Source organism: Osmerus eperlanus, chromosome 22 (genome assembly GCF_963692335.1).
Source record: "Osmerus eperlanus chromosome 22, fOsmEpe2.1, whole genome shotgun sequence".
In the NCBI taxonomy this organism is placed as follows: Eukaryota; Metazoa; Chordata; class Actinopteri; order Osmeriformes; family Osmeridae; genus Osmerus; species Osmerus eperlanus.
The window spans coordinates 8,230,452-8,251,013 of NC_085039.1; the positions used below are offsets into that span (position 1 = coordinate 8,230,452).

At 41.9% G+C, this 20,562-nt stretch overlaps 3 protein-coding genes across 3 annotated transcripts in view; all 3 read left to right on the plus strand.

Annotated features, from left to right (window-relative positions):
• The window catches only part of ldlrb (low density lipoprotein receptor b), a 16,510-nt gene extending 10,653 nt beyond the window's left edge, over positions 1–5,857 (plus strand). The window contains exons 3-15 of the mRNA XM_062448893.1: positions 128–273; positions 611–733; positions 946–1,074; positions 1,321–1,492; positions 1,708–1,935; positions 2,105–2,223; positions 2,336–2,475; positions 2,941–3,082; positions 3,200–3,352; positions 3,447–3,635; positions 3,752–3,826; positions 3,925–4,097; positions 4,283–5,857. Of these exons, the coding sequence (XP_062304877.1) occupies positions 128–273; positions 611–733; positions 946–1,074; positions 1,321–1,492; positions 1,708–1,935; positions 2,105–2,223; positions 2,336–2,475; positions 2,941–3,082; positions 3,200–3,352; positions 3,447–3,635; positions 3,752–3,826; positions 3,925–4,097; positions 4,283–4,312 (1,819 nt within the window). The 3' untranslated portion in view covers positions 4,313–5,857. The remainder of the gene's footprint in view (positions 1–127; positions 274–610; positions 734–945; positions 1,075–1,320; positions 1,493–1,707; positions 1,936–2,104; positions 2,224–2,335; positions 2,476–2,940; positions 3,083–3,199; positions 3,353–3,446; positions 3,636–3,751; positions 3,827–3,924; positions 4,098–4,282) is intronic.
• A 4,639-nt stretch (positions 5,858–10,496) lies between these two features.
• On the plus strand, positions 10,497–16,008 carry ap1m2 (adaptor related protein complex 1 subunit mu 2). The gene is made up of 12 exons (XM_062448400.1): positions 10,497–10,689; positions 11,614–11,770; positions 12,215–12,282; positions 12,391–12,521; positions 13,108–13,255; positions 13,603–13,729; positions 13,845–13,987; positions 14,083–14,154; positions 14,381–14,539; positions 14,692–14,817; positions 14,967–15,042; positions 15,181–16,008. Exons 1-12 carry the CDS (start codon positions 10,648–10,650, stop codon positions 15,204–15,206), a joined length of 1,275 nt encoding a protein of 424 aa, XP_062304384.1. The 5' UTR covers positions 10,497–10,647; the 3' UTR covers positions 15,207–16,008.
• A 1,613-nt stretch (positions 16,009–17,621) lies between these two features.
• Positions 17,622–19,137, plus strand: cdkn2d (cyclin-dependent kinase inhibitor 2D (p19, inhibits CDK4)). The gene is made up of 2 exons (XM_062448894.1): positions 17,622–18,138; positions 18,364–19,137. Exons 1-2 carry the CDS (start codon positions 17,959–17,961, stop codon positions 19,135–19,137), a joined length of 954 nt encoding a protein of 317 aa, XP_062304878.1. The 5' UTR covers positions 17,622–17,958.
• The last annotated feature ends 1,425 nt before the right edge of the window (positions 19,138–20,562 follow it).

Sequence of the window (20,562 nt, forward strand, 5' to 3'; positions counted from 1 at the left end):
GTACTGTATCAAATGAATGGATTGATTTCTCGGGACTGTGTGTATTTAGTTTTTTCACCCAAAAATCTAGCTATGTAGCCAATCATGTTTTCGAAACTATTCTACTGAAACGTGTAGTGTAATGTAGTGTGACGCAACTGTGTCCCCCAGTTAAGAAGTGCGAGGGTCCGAGCTTGTTCGAGTGTCGCAGCGGAGAGTGCATCAGCATGGACAAGGTGTGCAACGGGGAAAAAAACTGCCGTGACTGGTCTGACGAACCGCTGAAAGCCTGTGGTGAGTCACAATATCAGGTATCTTGCTAGAATTTTGGCAGCACAAGCGTCGTCTTAGCTACACTACTTTCTTGCAGTGAACCATGATGGCTTGCTATACTAAATGCATTTATCCTTTTACAGTATTTTTTCTGGAGCTAGCAAATTATATGCTAAAAGGAAGGACACATCTTAGCTAGGAAAATTTGACGAGGATAGCTAGCCAAGTAGCTCTGTTCTAACATGCCAATATAGTTAGTGGTTGTGGATTAGGTCATATACATCCAAGCCTTGGAAAAAGACATGCTTATTTTATAATGATTGTTGGCCCGGTTTAAAATTTTTGTCCCATTTTCCAGGCAACAATGAGTGTTCGACCCAAAATGGCGGATGCTCTCATGTCTGCAAGGATCTGACTGTGGGCTTTGAGTGCCTCTGTCGTGCAGGATACAAACTGATGGCTGACAAAAAAGGCTGCCAAGGTGAGAGATTGAGTGATGTTTAAACAGGTTTTGGCACAACCTTTAACGCATCTTATTGTTTACCTCATAGTTTCAAAAAATACCACTTAAAGCATTCATCACGTACAGCAGAAAGGTCAACCTTACAGCAGGAATTATCTTCAAAAGCATCTATTTTCTGAGAATGGTCAAGTGAAACTCAATTGACATTTAACATTCTCCAACACCTGCAGACGTTAACGAGTGTGAAAGCCCAGACATCTGCAGTCAGACGTGTATTAATCAGGACGGGGGTTACAAGTGTGTGTGTGAGGAGGGTTACGCTATGGACCCCTACACTAAAGACTGCAAGGCTGTCGCAGGTAAATTACTTTACAATAAGCCTATGACCTGAACTTGTAGCCTTTTTTCTCAAAAACATCCTTACACAATACAGAAAATAAAAAGCCCTTGTTTGACTGAAAATGGAAGCTCTGCCCAGTCTAGCTTTAATCAATGTACTCTTTCCTTAATGTGACCACAATGCCGAACTGGAGTGACATCATTACAAATTGCAATGTAATATAACACCATGAGGTGTAACGGGGTGTTATTTAATTGTGTTCCAGGTAATGTTCCCTATCTGCTCTTCACCAATCACCATGACGTGAGGATGATGACTCTGGACCGCAAAGACTACAAACGCATAATCCCAGGGCTCAAGAGCGCCACGGCTCTGGACATAGACATCCCCAGTAAGACCGTGTTCTGGTCCGACCACACCCACAAGAAGATCTACAGGTGAGTGTGTGTGTGTGTGTGTGTGTGTGTGTGTCAAAGCTGTATTCCTAGAACTCCCATTGGCAGCATGCAGTCCTATGTGTGTGTGCGCCAGTGTACTTGTTTTGGGGACATATACTATATGGGTGTGTGCCTGGGATGTGTGGACAATATGATAGGACCTTGTTTACCCAACAACATCACATCACCCCACCTTTGCCCCGCCTCTTCTCCAGGACCCAATTGGACAATGCAGAGGACTCCTCCCACCACAGCGTTGTGATTGACAGCTGGAACGGGGCCCCCGAGGGCATCGCCGTCGACTGGATCCACGGCAACATCTACTGGACCGACAGTGTCCACAAGACCATCTCCGTGGCGACTGAAGATGGTTTGAAGAGGAAGACGTTGATCTCCGAAGGCCTGGACAAACCGAGAAGCATTGTGGTGGACCCTGTCAACAAGTAAGTGCCTCCAGTGGGCTTAGGATATTTCTAGAATATTGCTATAATGTTGTTGTCCTCAGTAGCACAAAAGACAGTCTTTTGACACAAGGCTATCCGCTCAGTACAGGATTCTGCCAAGAGTATCTAAAATCATGTATTGACGGTGAAGGGGAACTGTTTTGTCCAGCTTCATGTATTGGACCGACTGGGGAACCAATGCCAAGATCGAGAAGAGCGGGTTGAACGGAGCCGACCGCGTTGCCTTGGTGACGGACAACATTGCGTGGCCCAACGGCATTACTCTGGGTGAGTGGACCATGTGAAATGTCCACGACGAAATTCACCATCACTTTGACCCAACCGTTCCAATCCAAACAGAAGGGTTTTAATGGCGCTCCTAATGTCTCTTCCGTCTCAGACATGGTGAATCAGCGTTTGTACTGGGTGGACTCGAAGATGCACGGGATCTTCAGCATCAGCACCGACGGGGGAGCACCCCACACCCTCATGGCCAACGCGGGGAAGCTGCCACACCCCATCGCGCTCACCGTCTTCGAGGTGAGTCTGACTGGGTTTCATCGCCCTCATGGAAGATTGCGATAGCGGGTTCAAAGAGAGATATGGGTGAATTGCTACTCCAACCGAACCAGAGGTAATGATTCAAAATCACATTCCCAGAAATCCTTCCCCTACTAAGCCCCCCTGAGCAGCTAAGCTCGCAGGTCAATAACATCCTCACTGTGCTTAGAGGATACTAAGAGGGTCCCAGCCTTACCTACACTAACTCTGTTAATTAGCTGAGCATAGCCAGCCAGCTTTGGATGTATTACTGTCCAGCAATCCAGTCTGGTGTTAAGATGAGACCAAGCTTACCAAATTTAGGCCAACGGGTTGATTTTCTACATCTAAAAGCTTCAACTGTAAAAAAAAAAATTGCCAGCTAGCTATTTTGTTTCGATATTGCTACAGTGTGAGCTGTTTTGAGTAACTTAGTTTTTGTCTTTTACATTTCTTTTATCATAGGACCGAGTTTACTGGACTGACGTCAGCAGCAACACAGTAATGAGTGCCAACCGCCTTACAGGACGTGATATCAAGGAACTTGCAAAGAACCTGACTCAGCCTGAGGATATTGTGTTGTACCATGATCTCAAGCAGCCCAACGGTACGATAGCCAGTCATGTGCTTCCCACATGATACGACCGGTTGGAGCTATAGTTTAATAAGTGACTCCACATGTGATCTAACGCTAACTGCCTTTCTCCTTCTTTGTCTCCTGCAGGAACCAACTGGTGCAGAGAGAGTAACAGTATGAATGGTGGTTGTGAGTTCCTGTGTCTCCCTGCCCCCCAGATCAACCAGCGCTCCCCCAAATACACCTGTGCCTGCCCTGACAACATCACCCTGGCTTCTGACATGAAGAAATGCGAGTCAGGTAGGTTTCATGTCCTCAGTTGCGAAGGAAGCTATGTATGGCTAACTAACCTTTTGACCTTTGTTAACATTCGACCTTATTGCAACCCTATCAGTTGAAAAACCCATGGTGCCACCTGTCGGACCCAAAACTGAAGCCCCAGCCCTGCCACGACAGCCTGAACCTGCCACCACTACCACAGCTACCGCCACTACCACGTCCTCTCTCCCCCGCGTACGTCCTCAGGATCCGAAAAGTAGCTCCACCACTCAAAACCCACAGGAGACCGTCGTGTCAGCCAAAGGTAGGCCTCTACGTCACAGCAACTGTATGCAAGTCAGTTACAAAAGACGAATACACATGTACTGAGGGGGACTGGTGTCTAAAATGAACCATGCTGTTTTGTTTTCCTTTTTTCAGGAAGCAGATATGCTGCCATGCCAACAGAAGCCAATACATCTCACCCCACTGCTCTCTATGTTGTGTTGCCATTGAGTGAGTATCCCATTGTTTCTTGTCTTGGTAGTTGCACCCTATGTCCTTTCTGTTCCCCTGTTGTCCAACTGACATTTGGACCTTCTCTCTTCCCGTAGTGGTGTTGTGCTTGGTGGCCTTCGGTGGCGTGTGGTTCTGGAGACACTGGCGGCAAAAGAACACCAATACCATCCACTTCGACAACCCAGTTTACCAGAAGACCACCGAGGTCCATGAGGACGAGGTCCACATCTGCCGGAGGCAGGACCATGAAGGATATGTTTACCCAGAGGTAGGTTCATGCTCCTTATTGTTCTGAACACATCCTAGCGTTAGCCTCGACCGACGGCCGTCCTTCCTTGTGCGACCTGAGGTGCTTCAGGTGTTATCAAACGGGTTCAATCTACCTGATAACGATATCATGTCAGAGGTGTTGTAAGATGTTTTGTAAATGTTTTTTTTTCTCTCTCTTTATAGAGACAGGCTGTGAGTCTGGACGAAGACTAGGAGTGACTCCGAAGACTTGAAAAAGACGGAAATGGAAGAATATTTAAATATATGTATTTTTGTTGAAAACGTGACCAGACGAAGGTCCTTCCGATCCCTGGTAATGCTGCTGCTGCTGCTGCTGACTCATCCTCTCCACACTCTGATGACCTCATCATGGGGCTTGCTGTCCTGACCTCAGCACTGTGCCGTCCAAGACTCCGAAAGGAAAACCTCCAAATGAAGAAAATATGATATAGAAAAGGAGAGAGGGAACATTTCTCAAGGACAAATGGAAAACGACTTGAAGAAGACGAAGCCATCCGTAAGCTTCTGTAGGGTGTGGTCTTGTTTAAGTGTGTGGGACCATGGCTAAAGAAACCTTCGGAAGCCATTTTGTATGAACTTTTTTTTTTTAAGATGAAAAATATACTACAAATGAAGTTTAGTCCTTCATATTTTTTTCTGTATAATTGGGTTATGGTTGTTCTGAGCCGTCATGTGTCCGTTGTGAAATCTTAACGTCTGTGGTTTCTCCATCTACACTGATACACTGTTCTTAAATGCCTTACGACGTCCTCCATCTTTGAACTCTTTTACCAACTACGGTAATTATCGCCTTCTCATTGTGCCTCGCACGAAACACATTTTCTTTCAACCAGTTGCCTTGTTGCCGAATTGTGTAGATTCCATTCTGATAGGAAGTTATTATGGTTATGGAGGATGATTTGAGACTATTATGCAGAAGTGATGTACTTTCTCTGTTTTTTTTCAAGAGTAGGGGAGAACAGGGACTTAATGTATGGATTTTATAATGACCCTCATCGCTGACCCTCATGACCCTGTGCTCTCTGTGTTGTTGTGGTTTCTTGATGACCAGTGACAGACATTAAGGAGAAGAAACTTTATTTTAAATTACTTTTAGGTATAAAAAAACAGAAATTTCCTCATGACTTAGGTGTGGGTATGTAACGTGGATAATCTGTAATCATGAAGGAAAACTATTGTTCAGTTGAACCGTTGCCTTGGTGTTCCCAAAACCAGTGAAGAAAATTGGTTGCTTTTTTGTGACTTTTAGCTTGATTATTTTCTTTTTGAGTTGTGTTAATAGTTTTATAATACTTTGTAAATACTTAATGTTGCTTTGCCTTGTTCAGTTTTGTACATTGTAAACCTTGAATGTTGTACATATTGCAGATTCATTTATTTATTTCTATACAGGCCTATATTGTAAAAACATTACATTGAGAGTTTTCAATCCAGCTTTAATCATCCTCTTTCTTATTTACATTTAGTCATTTAGCAGACGCTCTTATCCAGAGCTTATTATATCTTATGTATATGACGTCCTCAAACTCGAAAATACAAACATAATTATTTTATGGAATGTAACAGCTTTATACCATTGAACCATCATATGACAGTGGTGAAAGCGAAAACTAAGAGTTTTCTGGACCGAGTACAAAAGCTGTCTGTTACGCGTGAATTGCAACATTTAGAATCCTGTCTAAATACTACGGTTGAAATTGTGTTTTTCGGTAAATAAAATATGAATAATTGAAATGCTGACCTGCATCTCTTACTTTTCCTGCACACAGTCAAGCATATCTGTATTCATATCACGTGCAGTTGACCGGTGGTTTAGATGAGGCACCACTGAAAACAATACGTGCATTGTTCCTGGCAGCACTCCACAGTCACAAGTCTCTGATGGTGTGATTTGGAATCTGTGGGTCCTCTGATTTTATCTTCATCTGACTGCTCTCTGTCTCTGTCTACTTTGAAACTAGATTGATCACGTTTGGTTTATTCACAAGATGTGTTTCTTCTAACTATAAACTTTATTGATTGACACCAAAACCTAAAAGAGATTGAGATGAAAATGAGGTCAATATTTTAATGGTACTTCAAATTCACATTGTTTTGGGAATGTTAACTGCTGACTAAGAGATACTGCCTCTAGACAATTCTGGAACAGAAAGAACCTGTTAAACCCGTAATCTATTAACCATTCAAACAGGCTTGGCTCATAATTAGCTTAGAAGGATTACAGAGTAGTGAGAGGGCTGCAAATGAACCATGAACACATTGAAACATCTCTTAGATTCATGGAGTGGTGTAGCGGTAACTAAGAGATGCACAATTGTTGCAAAAAAAAAGCCCTTCCACACTGTTTGTTATAAATTTAGATTTTACACCAAAACCATATCTGAATACATATAAATGATTTGTTCATTTGTGTGTGTAAAATGATAGGATTGGTCTTTGGATCTGAATAAGTTGTAAACAAACTGCCTAATACTTATTCACAGCATTATTAAAAATGTTTAACAGAATTCTTCATGCCCTCCATTGCAAAAAGGTTTTTTGCAAACGTCTTCTCAGCGTAGGCGGTAAGATTGCTTGGTGGTCTGACACACCGCCACAAAACCACCCCGACCCAACCAGACCCCACCAATCATCATCCATAATTCACGACTAATTACTGGTTCCGCCCATTCACAATACACCGCATTAGCGCTCTGCTCTGCATAATACATCAGCATTGGATACAGTGAGAGTCAGGAGATGAGGGACTGCCATCGATAGCTTTTTATCCTGTGTTGAAGGGGTTCATGTATTGTATAAAGCCCTGCTATAGTATTACACTCTCCATTAAGGTCTACAGAACTTTACCCTTAACGTAGAACAATTATTGTGTGATACCCTTTATATCTTATTTAGGTGTCACTGGGATTTATGTGGGTGGCTAAAGGTACATAAAGAAATAAACCAAATGTCACTCAAAATGAGTGTGTGTATCACCTCTTCCTTCCTCTCATTGGAAACATTTTTACTCAATACTAACACCCTTCTAGGAAGAGGACGTGACAGCAGATCCTGAGCACTGCGGACTGTTGTCAGGGCCTGAAGGGTTACAATGCAAATCTGCTTCACATTCCTGAGCCCAAAACGGAAAAGAATACATCAACAAAAATTACCCTGCTGTCAAGCAAACCTGCATTCAAAATTCTTTTCAGTACCGTCTTCAGAACACACACCACAACACAGCTTTCTCTGAGAACAATTATTTAATCTTCATAATTTATCTATCGAACGTACCGTAAAATCAACAGACTTCTCTTTCCGCCAATAGCTTTTCAACCATAAACCATTAAAAGTCCCCCAGGTGCAAGACTAAATTATATTAATACAATACTATATTAACATGTATCCATCTCTACTAACTTTACCTATAATATATATTCCTAAAAACTAGGGAATGTTGTCTATCAGCCATCTAATACATACTTCACTAAGAGCGCAATCATAGGACTGTGCAAACCCTCCCTGACCCCACCTGTCAAGGACAAGGCTTTGTTGTCAATATGTGACAGCAGAGTGGAATGCAGTCTGACCAGGACTACATTCCTCATGAAAAGAACGGTGTGTAAAGATTCCTGTCACGTCTGATAGTGGGCCAGCAGTATCACCGAAATCACACCTCTAGTAAACTCTGAAGGTATTTCTCTTTAAGGGAATTACACAGTATCTACGAAGAATCAGTCTGTTTCATTTCTAATTTAAGTACAGGGCTTTTACATCTATATATGATACACAGTCCTGCTTTTTGTCTCGGTTATTGAATGTTTTTTTTTAATCCTTTTTTTATTCAGGGTAATAAATGAGACTTGCACCTCTTTTTGTGGGTAGTTAAAAAATGCTAATTAAAATAACAGATACACAATACATGAATAAAATGATCAATGGTCAATGGTTGATAATAGAAAATGCAAATGTTTTGTGGGTGAAATTCCACTTGTTATTAAAATACTTAATTGAAGTGCACAATTAAAAGCTTTGTGCACATCAATGGCTATCCCACAGGCGTATCCAGCTGCACCAGCAATGCTGTCGACAAACGCTTGTGTTCATAACCATTTAAATTAGTAGTACCACAATGCCCTACGCGCCCTTCTTCAGAGCTAAAGATACACCCCTGAAACCCCTGGTGATTAATAACAACAGGCACAACATCTCTAATGTTGTCTCTGCCTCACCTCACTATTTACATATGAGCCTTTTGCCGGACCCCATTGGATGGCGTTGTCCCGAAGGGGCGGAGTTACAACTCACACCACACTGAGTCGTAGCCAATGGGGAGTGTCCGGTGACATGATAATGGGAAGTGGATGAGACGTCAGTTACCCAGCCAGGTTACCACACAGAGAACTGGTTGTACTGGATGGAGATAAGCAACAACAATAAACCTTCTCAGCTCAATTCCTGAAGCCAAACGTGCCAAACCGGCATGGTTTCACATGCTGAAAGGATGGGAGGATGTCTTAGACTGACACATTAGGGACAAAAAAAAAAGAAACATAACTACATTAGTGTCTCTTTCTAGAAGTCACCATAAGCTTTGACATCTGACAGGCTAGTGAGCAGCATCTCTGTGGTTCCACTAAGCTTGGAGCTGTTGACCTTATTAGCTAAAACTGAGGTTTGAATTTGAAGTTAAGTGACAAAGTCTGTTTACAGGTTTGACCACTGACATTTAATCCAGATTTCCTTGAACAGATGAAAGAGAGAGAGGAAGACTCCAGGCCATTCCGAAGCAACTTGGGCACAGATAGGCCTTCTGTGATCGTCATTATAACCGCAATGGGACCTTTAGAATCAGTCTGTATATATCAAATAGACAATATAAGTGAATCAGTCTTAAACACGTTCCTGGCCTGAGGTTAGAAAGCTGAAAATTGAAGGAGAAAAAGAGTTTTGTTTCCTTCCCAGTCTGAGCTACAAAAAGCTCAATTCTGTATTTTTGAGAAAGAGAGAAAGACATGTAGCGAGAGAAGGAATTGGAGCCAGAATATTGAGTTAAAGGGGGCAATGTTGATGTTGACATGTTTCCTCTGGTGCCTCCTGTTGGGGTACTACTTTTTTCTTTCTCACCCTCATTTATTTGTCTAAAATGTATTCAATAGGGCACAGTTTATTAATATGGAGTGTACCTACTTGCAAAAATATGTGAATAGGTACAGTACTGCAAACAATGAGTTAGCGAAAAGGGAAACAAAGCATTTCCTATCTGGGGCTTTCTTATATTGCCCCATACAGTTACTTACACGTCACGGCCTAACAGATCAAAACCATTGTGATTGTAGCATATGTGTTTCGGTAAGGCGTTCCCACCCATTTTACAGCCTAAATGTGAATGTCAACAGCAGGCCCAGATGCTTATGCATTACATTTACATGTAGTCATTTAGCAGACGCTCTTATCCAGAGCGACTTACAGTAAGTACAGGGACATTCCCCCGGGGCAAGTAGGGTGAAGTGCCTTGCCCAAGGACACAGCGTCATTTTGCACGGCCGGGAATCGAACCGGCAACCTTCTGTTTCATAGCCCGATTCCCTAACCGCTCAGCCATCTGACCCACCAATGCAAACTGAACTGTCAGGCAATGAAAGAGGGAATCTATATTGACTTGAGTCTGCCCCTCGCATACACTCCTGCCTTCCGAACTGAAGTCATGTTATAGTTTGTCATGTCTCCCATGAAGAGTTGATAAGAGTTGAATGGATGGGTGGAGACGGGACAAACTGGGATCTAGGGCAAGTACTAGAGGAGGAGGCTTGAATGAGGAAAGGAGATGGGGTGTGGTGGGAACCTGTTTATAGAGAAAGGGTTATGGGTTTAGAACTAAGCTTCAACATCACGTAACATATCTGCAGTTTTAGGATACAGTTTTAAGGTCGGGTGGCTCCAATGGGGCCGAAAAAAGAAACCCTCATGACAAGTAAAGGACTTTTAAAGTCCAAAGGTCAAAGTTCTTGGAATATATCAGAGTAATATATGGCCAATGAAATTCAGCATAAAATAATCAAAACACGTTATCACGCTGGTATATTTTTTACTATAGTGATCATTTTAAAACGGGCAGTAACATATTCATTTTTTAATTTATTAAAATAAATCAAATGTTATATTTTGCTCATCATTCTATATTATATCTGACTAGGTTTCAACCAAGATTGTAAAACTTGAATCTTCTGAATTCTGAATATAACCCACGTTTTATTGCTGTAAATCATTAATATCCATAGGCTACTGAATTATGAACATGTGATGCCCTCTAGCGGATTTTATGACAAGTGCAGCCTTTCTCCAACAGGTGCGTTCAGCCATAGTAAATGTTTTACCTGGAACCAGTGACGTCGACACATTCAGGAAAAGGAACGGTGGAGCCAATGCACCATTAAAGAAATACCCTTCATTTGGAAAACTTTAATGGCGAATAAATGCGTTGGTTTCACTTATTTTAGTGTTTGCATACTTTAAGAATATATGCTCAGTATTTTGGTAAATAAATAATGTCGGCTTCTGCTATATTTGTATTGGACTTAAAAGGAAAGGTAAGATCAATTCTCACACTGACTTTGCTGATTTATAACGTTTTTACATGGACAGCCTACGCATGAAAAGGGCGAAATTGTTTCCCCAATGTTTCGGTTGGGCTTTTGGACAAGTTTCCAACCGTTATTGTGAAACGTGAATACCTGTCCAAGAATCATACAAATTGTATAAGTAGCATGTTAAAGTTGCATTAATCGTTAAGGAGAGTAACTTCCGTAAGTTATGTAGCCTAAACGGAAATGTTCTGCTTCTGACATACCTGTGCTGTTCGAACAGGATGTAAAAATAATTCTCAAAAAATGTCATTTAAGGTGAAACTGACTTTTATATGTTGCATGTTGCCTGCACTGACAGTCATTTTGACAGCAACACAGTGTGGGCCTGTTCAATTTGCGAAAATGTGTCTTACTGCATAACTAGGTATAGGTAAGTCAAGCTGATTTGTTCAAGCTTGCGAGGTAATTTGACCTTTCACAACGAAAGAGGAGAGGCAGAGAACGCAGTTTCAAGTGACACCTGTCGCTTTAATGCATGCACACAGGTACAAGCATTCCATAAACATTTTAATATAGTTCAAGTATAAGTCAGCGACTTCAGTCCCTCCTGTACAGCCAACGTCAATAAGTTGTTAAATTTGCATGGGCTAGTATCTTAATTTGCTATCTGGTTTTGCATAGTAATTTCCGTATGTGTTCTTTCTTGTCTTGGTTGATGGATAGAATTTAGTAGTCTCTAAAGGACTTCATGGAATGTGATATTTTGAGTTCACATTCACTTATACCAAGTCAAAGTAAAGTAATTATTAGTTATCATTCTTGAATACTATGTGTTCATTACTGTAACCCTTACTTCTCACTCCTTGACCTATATTAATCAAATTAAATATATATATTATTGTTCTTTTTTTATATCATCCCCCTCAGGTGTTGATATGTCGGAACTACAAAGGCGATGTGGACATGTCAGAAATCGATCACTTCCTGCCTCTGCTAATGCAACAAGAAGAGGATGGTCTTATCTGTCCAATCATGGCCCATGGAAGAGTCCACTTCATGTGGATCAAACACAGCAACCTGTACTGTATCCTTTTCACACAGTAGTTCCAAATAAAGTACAACTTTATCAAATTTGTTCTTCTCGTTACATTTACATTTAGTCATTTAGCAGACGCTCTTATCCAGAGCGACTTACAGTAAGTACAGGGACATTCCCCCGAGGCAAGTAGGGTGAAGTGCCTTGCCCAAGGACACAATGTCAGTTGGCATGACTGGGAATCGAACTGGCAACCTTCGGATTACTAGCCCGACTCCCTCACCGCTCAGCCAACTGACTCGTTGCTGCACTTGTCAACATGGCGCCAGCCATGAAATTGCTCAATTTTCAGTAGCACATTTGTCCTGTAATTAAGGTGCTTTGTTGCTTAAAGGAAAAGGACACGGCAAAGACTCAACAGAAAAACTATAAATGATGCATATGCTTGTGTGGGTATTGTACATGATTGTCCTTGACATCATTTATGTGAAGTGGTAGCAACTACAAACAAGAACTCGAATGCTTCCCTGGTCTATTCCTTTCTTTATAAATTAGTTGAGGTGAGTTGAGGCACTCCTGCATGTCGTAACATACGTCCATGTTAAGTCATATGTTATTATTATTATTATTATATGAGTATGAGTCTGTGTGTGTGTGTGTTCATCCAGGTCTTCACAGAGTACTTTAAAGAACTGGAGGAGGAGAGTATTCAAGACAACTTTGTGGTGGTGTATGAGCTGCTGGATGAACTGATGGACTTTGGCTTTCCCCAGACCACTGACAGCAAGATCCTGCAGGAGTGAGACTCAACACATCACACGCACACTGTTCATTAATCCGGAGCTGTAGTATGAATGGCCAGTGTCCAGTAGGCTGACATTGTGTCTAGATATAATATCAGTGAATGGCCAGTGTCCAGTAGGCTGACATTGTGTCTAGATATAATATCAGTGAATGTCCAGTAGGCTGACATTTTGTCTACATATAATATCAGTGAATGGCCAGTGTCCAGTAGACTGACATTTTGTCTACATATAATATCAGTGAATGGCCAGTGTCCAGTAGGCTGACATTGTGTTTAGATATAATATCAGTGAATGGCCAGTGTCCAGTAGGCTGACATTGTGTCCAGATATACAGCTCTGGAAAAAATGAGGGACCACAGCACCACCTTTTTCTTTCCTTTAACAAATAATTAGATTATGAAAGTTTTGAGTGAGGAACAGAAGGGTTCAACTTGCAGTGACCTCTTAAAATGAACCCATCAAAATGATCCTCCCCAACTTTTTTGGAAAGGAAAGATAAAGTTGCAGTGTCTCTTAACCAAATCCCTCGTTACCCATTAGGAAGTAGAACATAGTAGTTTTAAATAATGTCATTTGCAGGTACATCACACAGGAGGGCAACAAACTGGAGGTGACCAAGACCAAGGTCCCCACCACTGTCACCAACGCTGTCTCCTGGAGGTCAGAGGGCATCAAGTACAAAAAGAATGAGATCTTTATTGACGTCATCGAGTCTATTAACGTACTGGTGAGTAATGTTACGACACTGCAATAGAAGTAGAGAAAAACTGACAGTTGACAGTGATTTTGACCAAATTCCCACCATGGATGGATGCCTCTGTCATGCATGCTGTTTACAAGAAATACTTTATAAAGGATTTATAGTTTTGGTAATCAAGAAGATTTACAACCATCACAGGTTAGACAACTAGAAAATGAGGCTGAACCAAGCAGGTCCAAAAATTCCAATGCACCTTGTCGCAAATGGCAAATCAACTTGAAAACTGGACACTTTGGACACTTCAATCTAATGGCTGATAATGTTTGTCATCGTGATGCATGTGATGAAGGACGTGGCCCCTGTTTGTCCTCTAGGTGAATGCCAACGGCAGTGTGATGAGCAGTGACATCGTGGGCAGTATCAAGCTGAAGACCATGCTGTCTGGCATGCCTGAGCTAAGACTGGGGCTCAACGACCGGGTGCTTTTTGCCCTCACTGGCCGTAAGTACAGCGCACACGCTCTCGCACGCTCTCGCACACACACATATGCACACAGTACGTAGCCGGGCATACACAGCCCTGTTTGTGTGTGTGTGTATTGCCCGCGTGCGCTCAGGTGACAAGGGGAAGACGGTGGTCATGGAGGACGTCAAGTTCCACCAGTGCGTCCGTCTCTCGCGCTTCGAGAGCGACCGCACCATCTCCTTCATCCCGCCGGACGGAGAGTCCGAGCTCATGTCCTACCGCCTCAACACGCACGTGAGCCTTTTGCCCGAACGCCTTCCGGACACGCGCCACCAAACGCATTTGGATTCACGAGTGCAGTTGATCAAACTCTCGCCCAAATCTCACAGGTGAAGCCACTGATATGGATCGAGTCTGTCATAGAGAAGTTCTCCCACAGCAGAGTGGAAATCATGGTCAAGGTAGAGTATGACTGATACTGAAACAGTGCAATGGTTTTCAACACATACAAACACTTCAACTGTGAAAATAATGCATACAAGACCTATAGGGACAAAATGTATAACTTTATTGTCAAATGTGCACACTATAAATTGAATTTAAATGTTATGTAAATTCACGATGGATGCTTGAATGTTTCCTGTAATTATTCTTGAGTGGACATCGGCTCTGTGTTGTGTTCTCCAGGCGAAGGGTCAGTTTAAGAAGCAGTCCGTGGCTAACAATGTGGAGGTGCGGGTACCTGTGCCCAGTGATGCCGACTCCCCCAAGTTCAAGACCAGCACGGGCAGCGCCAAATACGTCCCTGAGAAGAACCTGGTGATCTGGACCATCAAGTCCTTCCCTGTGAGTCCAAATATACATTTGGATAGATATACTAGATATGTTAGTACATCAGAGCTGCGCCATGTTTGGTGTTCTCTATTGTGAGGTCATGATATTACAGTCTTAGTGTGAGAAGTGCTGGGCAAAGTTGGATGGAGTTACTCTTGTTCCAGGGAGGAAAGGAGTTCTTGATGAGGGCTCACTTTGGCCTCCCCAGTGTGGAGAACAATGAGATGGAGGGCAGGCCTCCCATCACAGTCAACTTTGAGATCCCCTACTTCACAGTGTCAGGGATACAGGTGTGTTTGCTAGCCTTGGCTACATCATTTGCCTAATTTGGTTAAAAAAAATTATAAAGCGTGTTGACCAGGGACAGTCATTCATATTATGTTCATTTTTGTACCTTGACCCTCTCTGGCTCTGCTCTGCTCTCTATTTCTGATTTCAGGTGCGGTACATGAAGATCATAGAGAAAAGTGGCTACCAGGCATTGCCCTGGGTCAGGTACATCACTCAAAGTGGAGGTAGGCCAACTTACTCTACACCTACATGTTGTACAACCAATGTTCCATGTTAATTACATACAAACAGTTTTTTTGCCAATTGTAACTTTCAGAAACGTTTTATTCTAGTTTTACCCTTGTGTTTTTGTTTTGTTTTAGATTACCAGCTACGGACTAACACCTAGAATGAGAATGAACCCCTCCTTGCTACCAGAGATAACTGCTAAACGATCAATTGAGATGCACTCTTTAAAGAAATGTCTGAATTTATTTCAAGTCTACCTACTTGGTTTGCCATCATGTCTATTGATTGCTTTAATCCTGTGATAATTTGTAATGTAATAGTAAAATAACATTATAGATTTTAAATCCTTCTTCGTGTGTGTAGATTATCGAAGCTGTTCGTATTAAAATAATTGTATGATTCAAAAACATTCTGATGGTCATGTTTTGCTTCATTATCTCCCATTCAGAAGAGTTTGAAACAGTTGCGCCAGAAAACATTTAATTGGCGGCTTTAGTTCAAGGTTACGCAACAATGTTCTCAATGACCCGCCTTTTTTAGTAAGTGTCTTTGGAGATATACTGTCAAAAGTCAGAAATATGAATGAACTGAGTTTGGAACACATCAACGTTTACAAATCGCCCGCCTTCTGTGCTCCCCATTCTGATTCGTCAATAGTACTGTTGCCACAGTGATGGTGTAGCAACGAAGACGTAGCGCCACCCCTTTTGCCATATATGGAGTGCCAGCACCCAACAGACAAGTGCTGATTGGTGGAAATATTTCCTTTCCGAATGTTTGTAAATTTTGGTTGGGCAAACTGTAGTGTTGATCTCAGCGCGCAAATTAAAGGTCCTACCGCCTTTTAAATAATTAAACTTTATTTGTTGTGATTTATTTGAAAGTTGCTAGGTTGAGCAGAGATAGGACAGGACAGTAAATGAAAGGAAGTAACGTTCGGGAACTCATCGAAACGACAAAGGTAACTAAAGTAAGGTGGATATATTTAAAATGTATGCTCAGTTCTTCTTGTCTAGACTGGTGTAGCCTACTGTAAACTAAATCGTAGACACTTATCCGAAATCGGATTTTAGTTAACCTCAAGTCGTTATATCACAAATCGCCTATTTGTGCCTGTTTCCAGGGTATTTATTCGCTTCCCACCGCTTTCAGGTATTGTTTTGAGACCGACAACACCTAAATGCTTTTTCGCTTTGAATCCCACTACAGACAGTGTTACGCGGCATGAACGTTTAGGCTAGAGTTACTTAAAACTTTTGGTTTTACATCAATTTTATGACCAGCAAGTTTAAGTTCAAGTTTAACGTTGTCATCATGCCTTTGTATTCATCTTGGGAGTCACTTTAGTAACAATGTTAGCGAACTACCGAGTCACAAGTAGGCTACTGGAGCTAGCTAGTTACAGCCATATAGTACCGAACGGCTGAAACAGTATTTTGGACAGCTGATGCATTGATCCCATACATGTCTGCTTACAAATACAGGATTATAGTTGTATTGACTTTACAGAACTCATTGTCTTCTTAATTTTTGAAGAATTCATCAGTGGGCCTCAAAATAACAAGCATTTGTTACGAACTGTTGGAAAATCACCTAAAATATATCTTCTTTAATATGACAGGTCAACTATATTTGACTAGTTATTTACCCAACAATTATATTGTGAAAAAGCTATACACAATATGCCTGGAAATAATGTATCTTGATGAGTAGGCTACTATAGCTCGTCAATAAGAAAGGTTTGGATGGTCTGAGGAGCTACCAAAAATAGTCATATTCCTTAGGCCTACTTAATGACTGGACACTGTTAAATGATAATATGACTATTTGGACAACTTGGAGTAATAGATTTGCCTAAAAAAAATGATTTAATTTACCGTGAAGAGCTGACAGCAACGTTTTAATGAACGTTCATCAATACTGTAAAGGTAGCCAATATGACAGAGACAAGTCATGTTTAGATTTTATTTTTTACAATTGCCCAGTTAACATCTTGTTTCCAAATCAACTACATATACAAAATGTCAGTTTGGTGCCGACATCTCTAGGCAAAAGTTACAGAGGAGAAACTTGCACTTTCCTAAATGAGGCATTCAGATTCCCCGACATCAGATTCCCCTGCGATTTTGACGAGCATCACTTGAACTCGATTTGCCCCTCAATGTACACTAAAGAAACCTTTTTTAAAAAAAAGTTATACTTAAAAAAAAATACTTTTATACGTTTAAGATATGTCTCCAGATAGTTCCCAAATTCTATGCAAGATAGCCAAAGCATTATAATCTGTATTCTTCCAACATTTGATAGCATTTTAGGGATTAATGCTTATTGACATTCAATGGTAGTTTCTCGCTAGTAGTTAGTTAGTAGGTAGTAGATAGCTATTTATTGAGCAAAGAAAATGAGGTGGACCTGAAAATTCTGGTGCCATGGAGAGATGTGGCGGTCTAAGCTTCACTCCGATAACATAGTCTGTCTGAACGTTCAGTCGTATACGTTTGGTATACGGTGTTCCATACATTCTAGAGTTATTTAGCATTAAGTTAGCCAAAGAATGCACCCTTCCTACAACTTTTGTATTGGTTTCCTTTTCCTTTCTACTAGATTGCCTTTTTCTAGATGGCTAGCATTAGCACTAGCTATCTACTCGACGCAAGTCAATAAACACTTTGAAGTAGACATTAATTGGTTTATTCCGAGTCCTTCCTGTAAACAAATGGTAGAGCTAGCCTAGCTAGCGAGACTATGTTAGGTATTTCTATAGCCAGCGGTCTGTGGATAGCTAGCACTTGACTTGTTATCTCAGCCTAGCTAGCTAACCAGACTAGGCTACGTAAACCGGAACTTACTATGAATTCACCAAAGAAACTAACAATTTCCCCACCTTGCCTCACAACTATTTAACAATCTTTATGTCCCTTTGTTACAGGGAGAAAAGACAGCCATCCACAATGGTCCTCAGTCAGTATGATGCGGGCAGGAGTTTGACGACTGCGGCAGCAAGGGGGGACACGAGTGAGGTCCGAAGGATGCTGGAGGAATGCAGAGTGCACCCCGATACTGTCAATGAATTTGACAAGACCGCTTTACAGGTAATCTGTCGTTATTTGATAATTTTACATGCATTTCCTGTATATAAATGTTCTTGTAATCTTAAATTATTAATGTAGAGACCTATCATTCTCTGTTATACAAAAGGTCAGTCTACTTCTTGAGCATTTCTGCAGGTCTCACATATCTAAGTTGTGTCTGTCCCTTTATCCATATAGTATTAATAACTGGAACCTGATCTTCAATTTCTCTGTTCTCCATGTCAGGTGATGATGATGGGCAACGTCACCATTGCCAATTTACTACTGGAGCACGGAGCAGACCCAAACATTCAGGACCGCCAAGGAGTGACACCAGCGCATGACGCGGCGCGCACCGGATTTCTGGACACGCTCCGAGTCTTGGTGGAGTTCGGTGCCTCCGTCAATACACCAGATCAGAGTGGTGCCCTGCCCATCCACATAGCCATTCGAGAAGGCTTCCTGGATGTGGTGGAGTTCCTGGCTCCACGCTCCAACCTCAAACACACCAACACCAGCGGACGCACTGCGTTGGATGTGGCGCGAGAATCGTGTACAGCCGACGTTGTGGAACTGCTGGAAAGGCAGTTGGAATCCTGTGGCTTTCAGTCTTACTCCCCACCAACACCTCCTATAGGGGTAGTAGGCTGTAGTGTTTCTGTGGGACAGGAGTCGGACTTCCAACCCCTGCCCCCATCCACCCAACCCACTCTCCTCTCAACCCAACCCACTCTCCTCTCCTCTCAACCCACTCTCCTCTCCTCCCAACCCAACCCACTCTCAACCCAATCCAACCCACTCTCAACCCAACCCAACCCACTCTCCTCCCAACCCAACCCACTCTCAACCCAATCCAACCCACTCTCAACCCAACCCAACCCACTCTCCTCTCAACCCAACCCACTTTCAACCCAACCCACTTTCAACCCAACCCAACCCACTCTCCTCTCAACCCAACCCACTCCTCTCAACCCAACCCACTCTCCTCTCAACCCTGGTAACTTGAATTTATTGCTGTGAGGGATGATTGTAGTTATGGGTCATGGCTGTTGTGGAATCGGCCGACCGTTTTTTTTGTCTTGGCAGCTTATCGGAATCAGTAATTGGTGGACCTTTGGACACCTGTTTTTGCACAGTGCAATTTAGGCACCTTAGATTTTCCCTGTGAATGGGGAGTGCACACTTTTATATTTTTTCTTTTCGATTTTGTATTATATTCTTCCTCATTTGTGGAGGAAATTTACTTGTTGATATTTGTAACTTTAGTACTTTCTGACTTTGACTTTATGAATTTTGACGTGGTGTACCATGATGATTGCGCTTTGCATTGTTGTATTTGTCTTTTTTAGCTGTATTTTGAATTTTTAATTAATCTATTTATTTATGGAAATAATATTTTGTAAACAGCTACATTTATTGTGAAATGTTATTCATAGAAATACATGCAAAACTAAAACATATTGACTCACTTTATATTGGAAGACAGAATCACAAAATAAAGTGTTTAACTTAACATTTATATATGTTTTTTCTTCGATTTAGAATCCGATTGAAAATATGCTGTGCACTTCGGAATCTTTCACAATGCCAGTTAGTATCACTGATTATGCCAAACAAACCTATAGTCTTCCTATACCATTCACACTGTGTGGGAATCGCAGTGACCACAAGAGGTTGCCAGTACACCAGATAATGTTGATCCAGTCTGGTGATAAAGATTTTCCAATTACAGGTGCTCTTTAAACATCTCTTAAATAACTGTTTAGTTTTCTCAGACTTGACCTAGACACTTTAATCATACGTTTACTCGGATGTGGCTATGAATTCCAGGACATAGTGTCATGCTGAATGCTTCCTCTAAAGCAGGGGTAGGCAACCCTGGTCCCCAGGTGCCACTGTCCTGCTTGTTTTAGATGTTTCCCTGCCCCAGCACACCTGATTCAAATGAATGGTCATTACCTGGCTTTCACAGAGCTTGATAACAACCCATTCATTTGAATCAGGTGTGTTGGAGCAGGGAAACATCTAAAACATCCAGGACAGTGGCACCTGGGGACCAGGGTTGCCTACTGCCCTGCTCTAAAGGCTCTAAGTTTTAAAGCTCTAAGCTTGCATCTGGGTACAGTAGCAACCCAACCAGAGCAAGCATTGTCCATTGTATCCTTCATTCAACACATTAGGCACATGGTGTTCAATCCCAAGGGGATTCCACAAGGGCATTTCTAATGACTTGGCGAAGGAATGCACTGATGGGGTTAAACACCGTAAGGTCAGCTATCTGAATAGTGAAACAGTCGAGGTCTGATCATCTAGTTGGCTCCAGAAACAGTACAGGAGCAGAACAGTTGGCTTTTGTTCGCTTCAGACACCAGGACTCGAGTTTCACCTGACACATCCTGAAGGACTCATGTTATCCCCTTCTTACTTTTACATTTAGTCATTTAG

Excerpts from the sequence above, each read along its gene's own strand:
- cdkn2d (XM_062448894.1), top strand. The coding sequence starts at position 17,959 with ATGTCCCTTTGTTACAGGGAGAAAAGACAGCCATCCACAATGGTCCTC. Across the intron at positions 18,139-18,363 it reads TTGACAAGACCGCTTTACAG|GTGATGATGATGGGCAACGT; the intron begins GTAATCTGTCGT and ends TCTCCATGTCAG.
- ap1m2 (XM_062448400.1), top strand. The coding sequence starts at position 10,648 with ATGTCGGCTTCTGCTATATTTGTATTGGACTTAAAAGGAAAG. Across the intron at positions 13,988-14,082 it reads CCTACCGCCTCAACACGCAC|GTGAAGCCACTGATATGGAT; the intron begins GTGAGCCTTTTG and ends CAAATCTCACAG. Across the intron at positions 15,043-15,180 it reads GTACATCACTCAAAGTGGAG|ATTACCAGCTACGGACTAAC; the intron begins GTAGGCCAACTT and ends GTTTTGTTTTAG.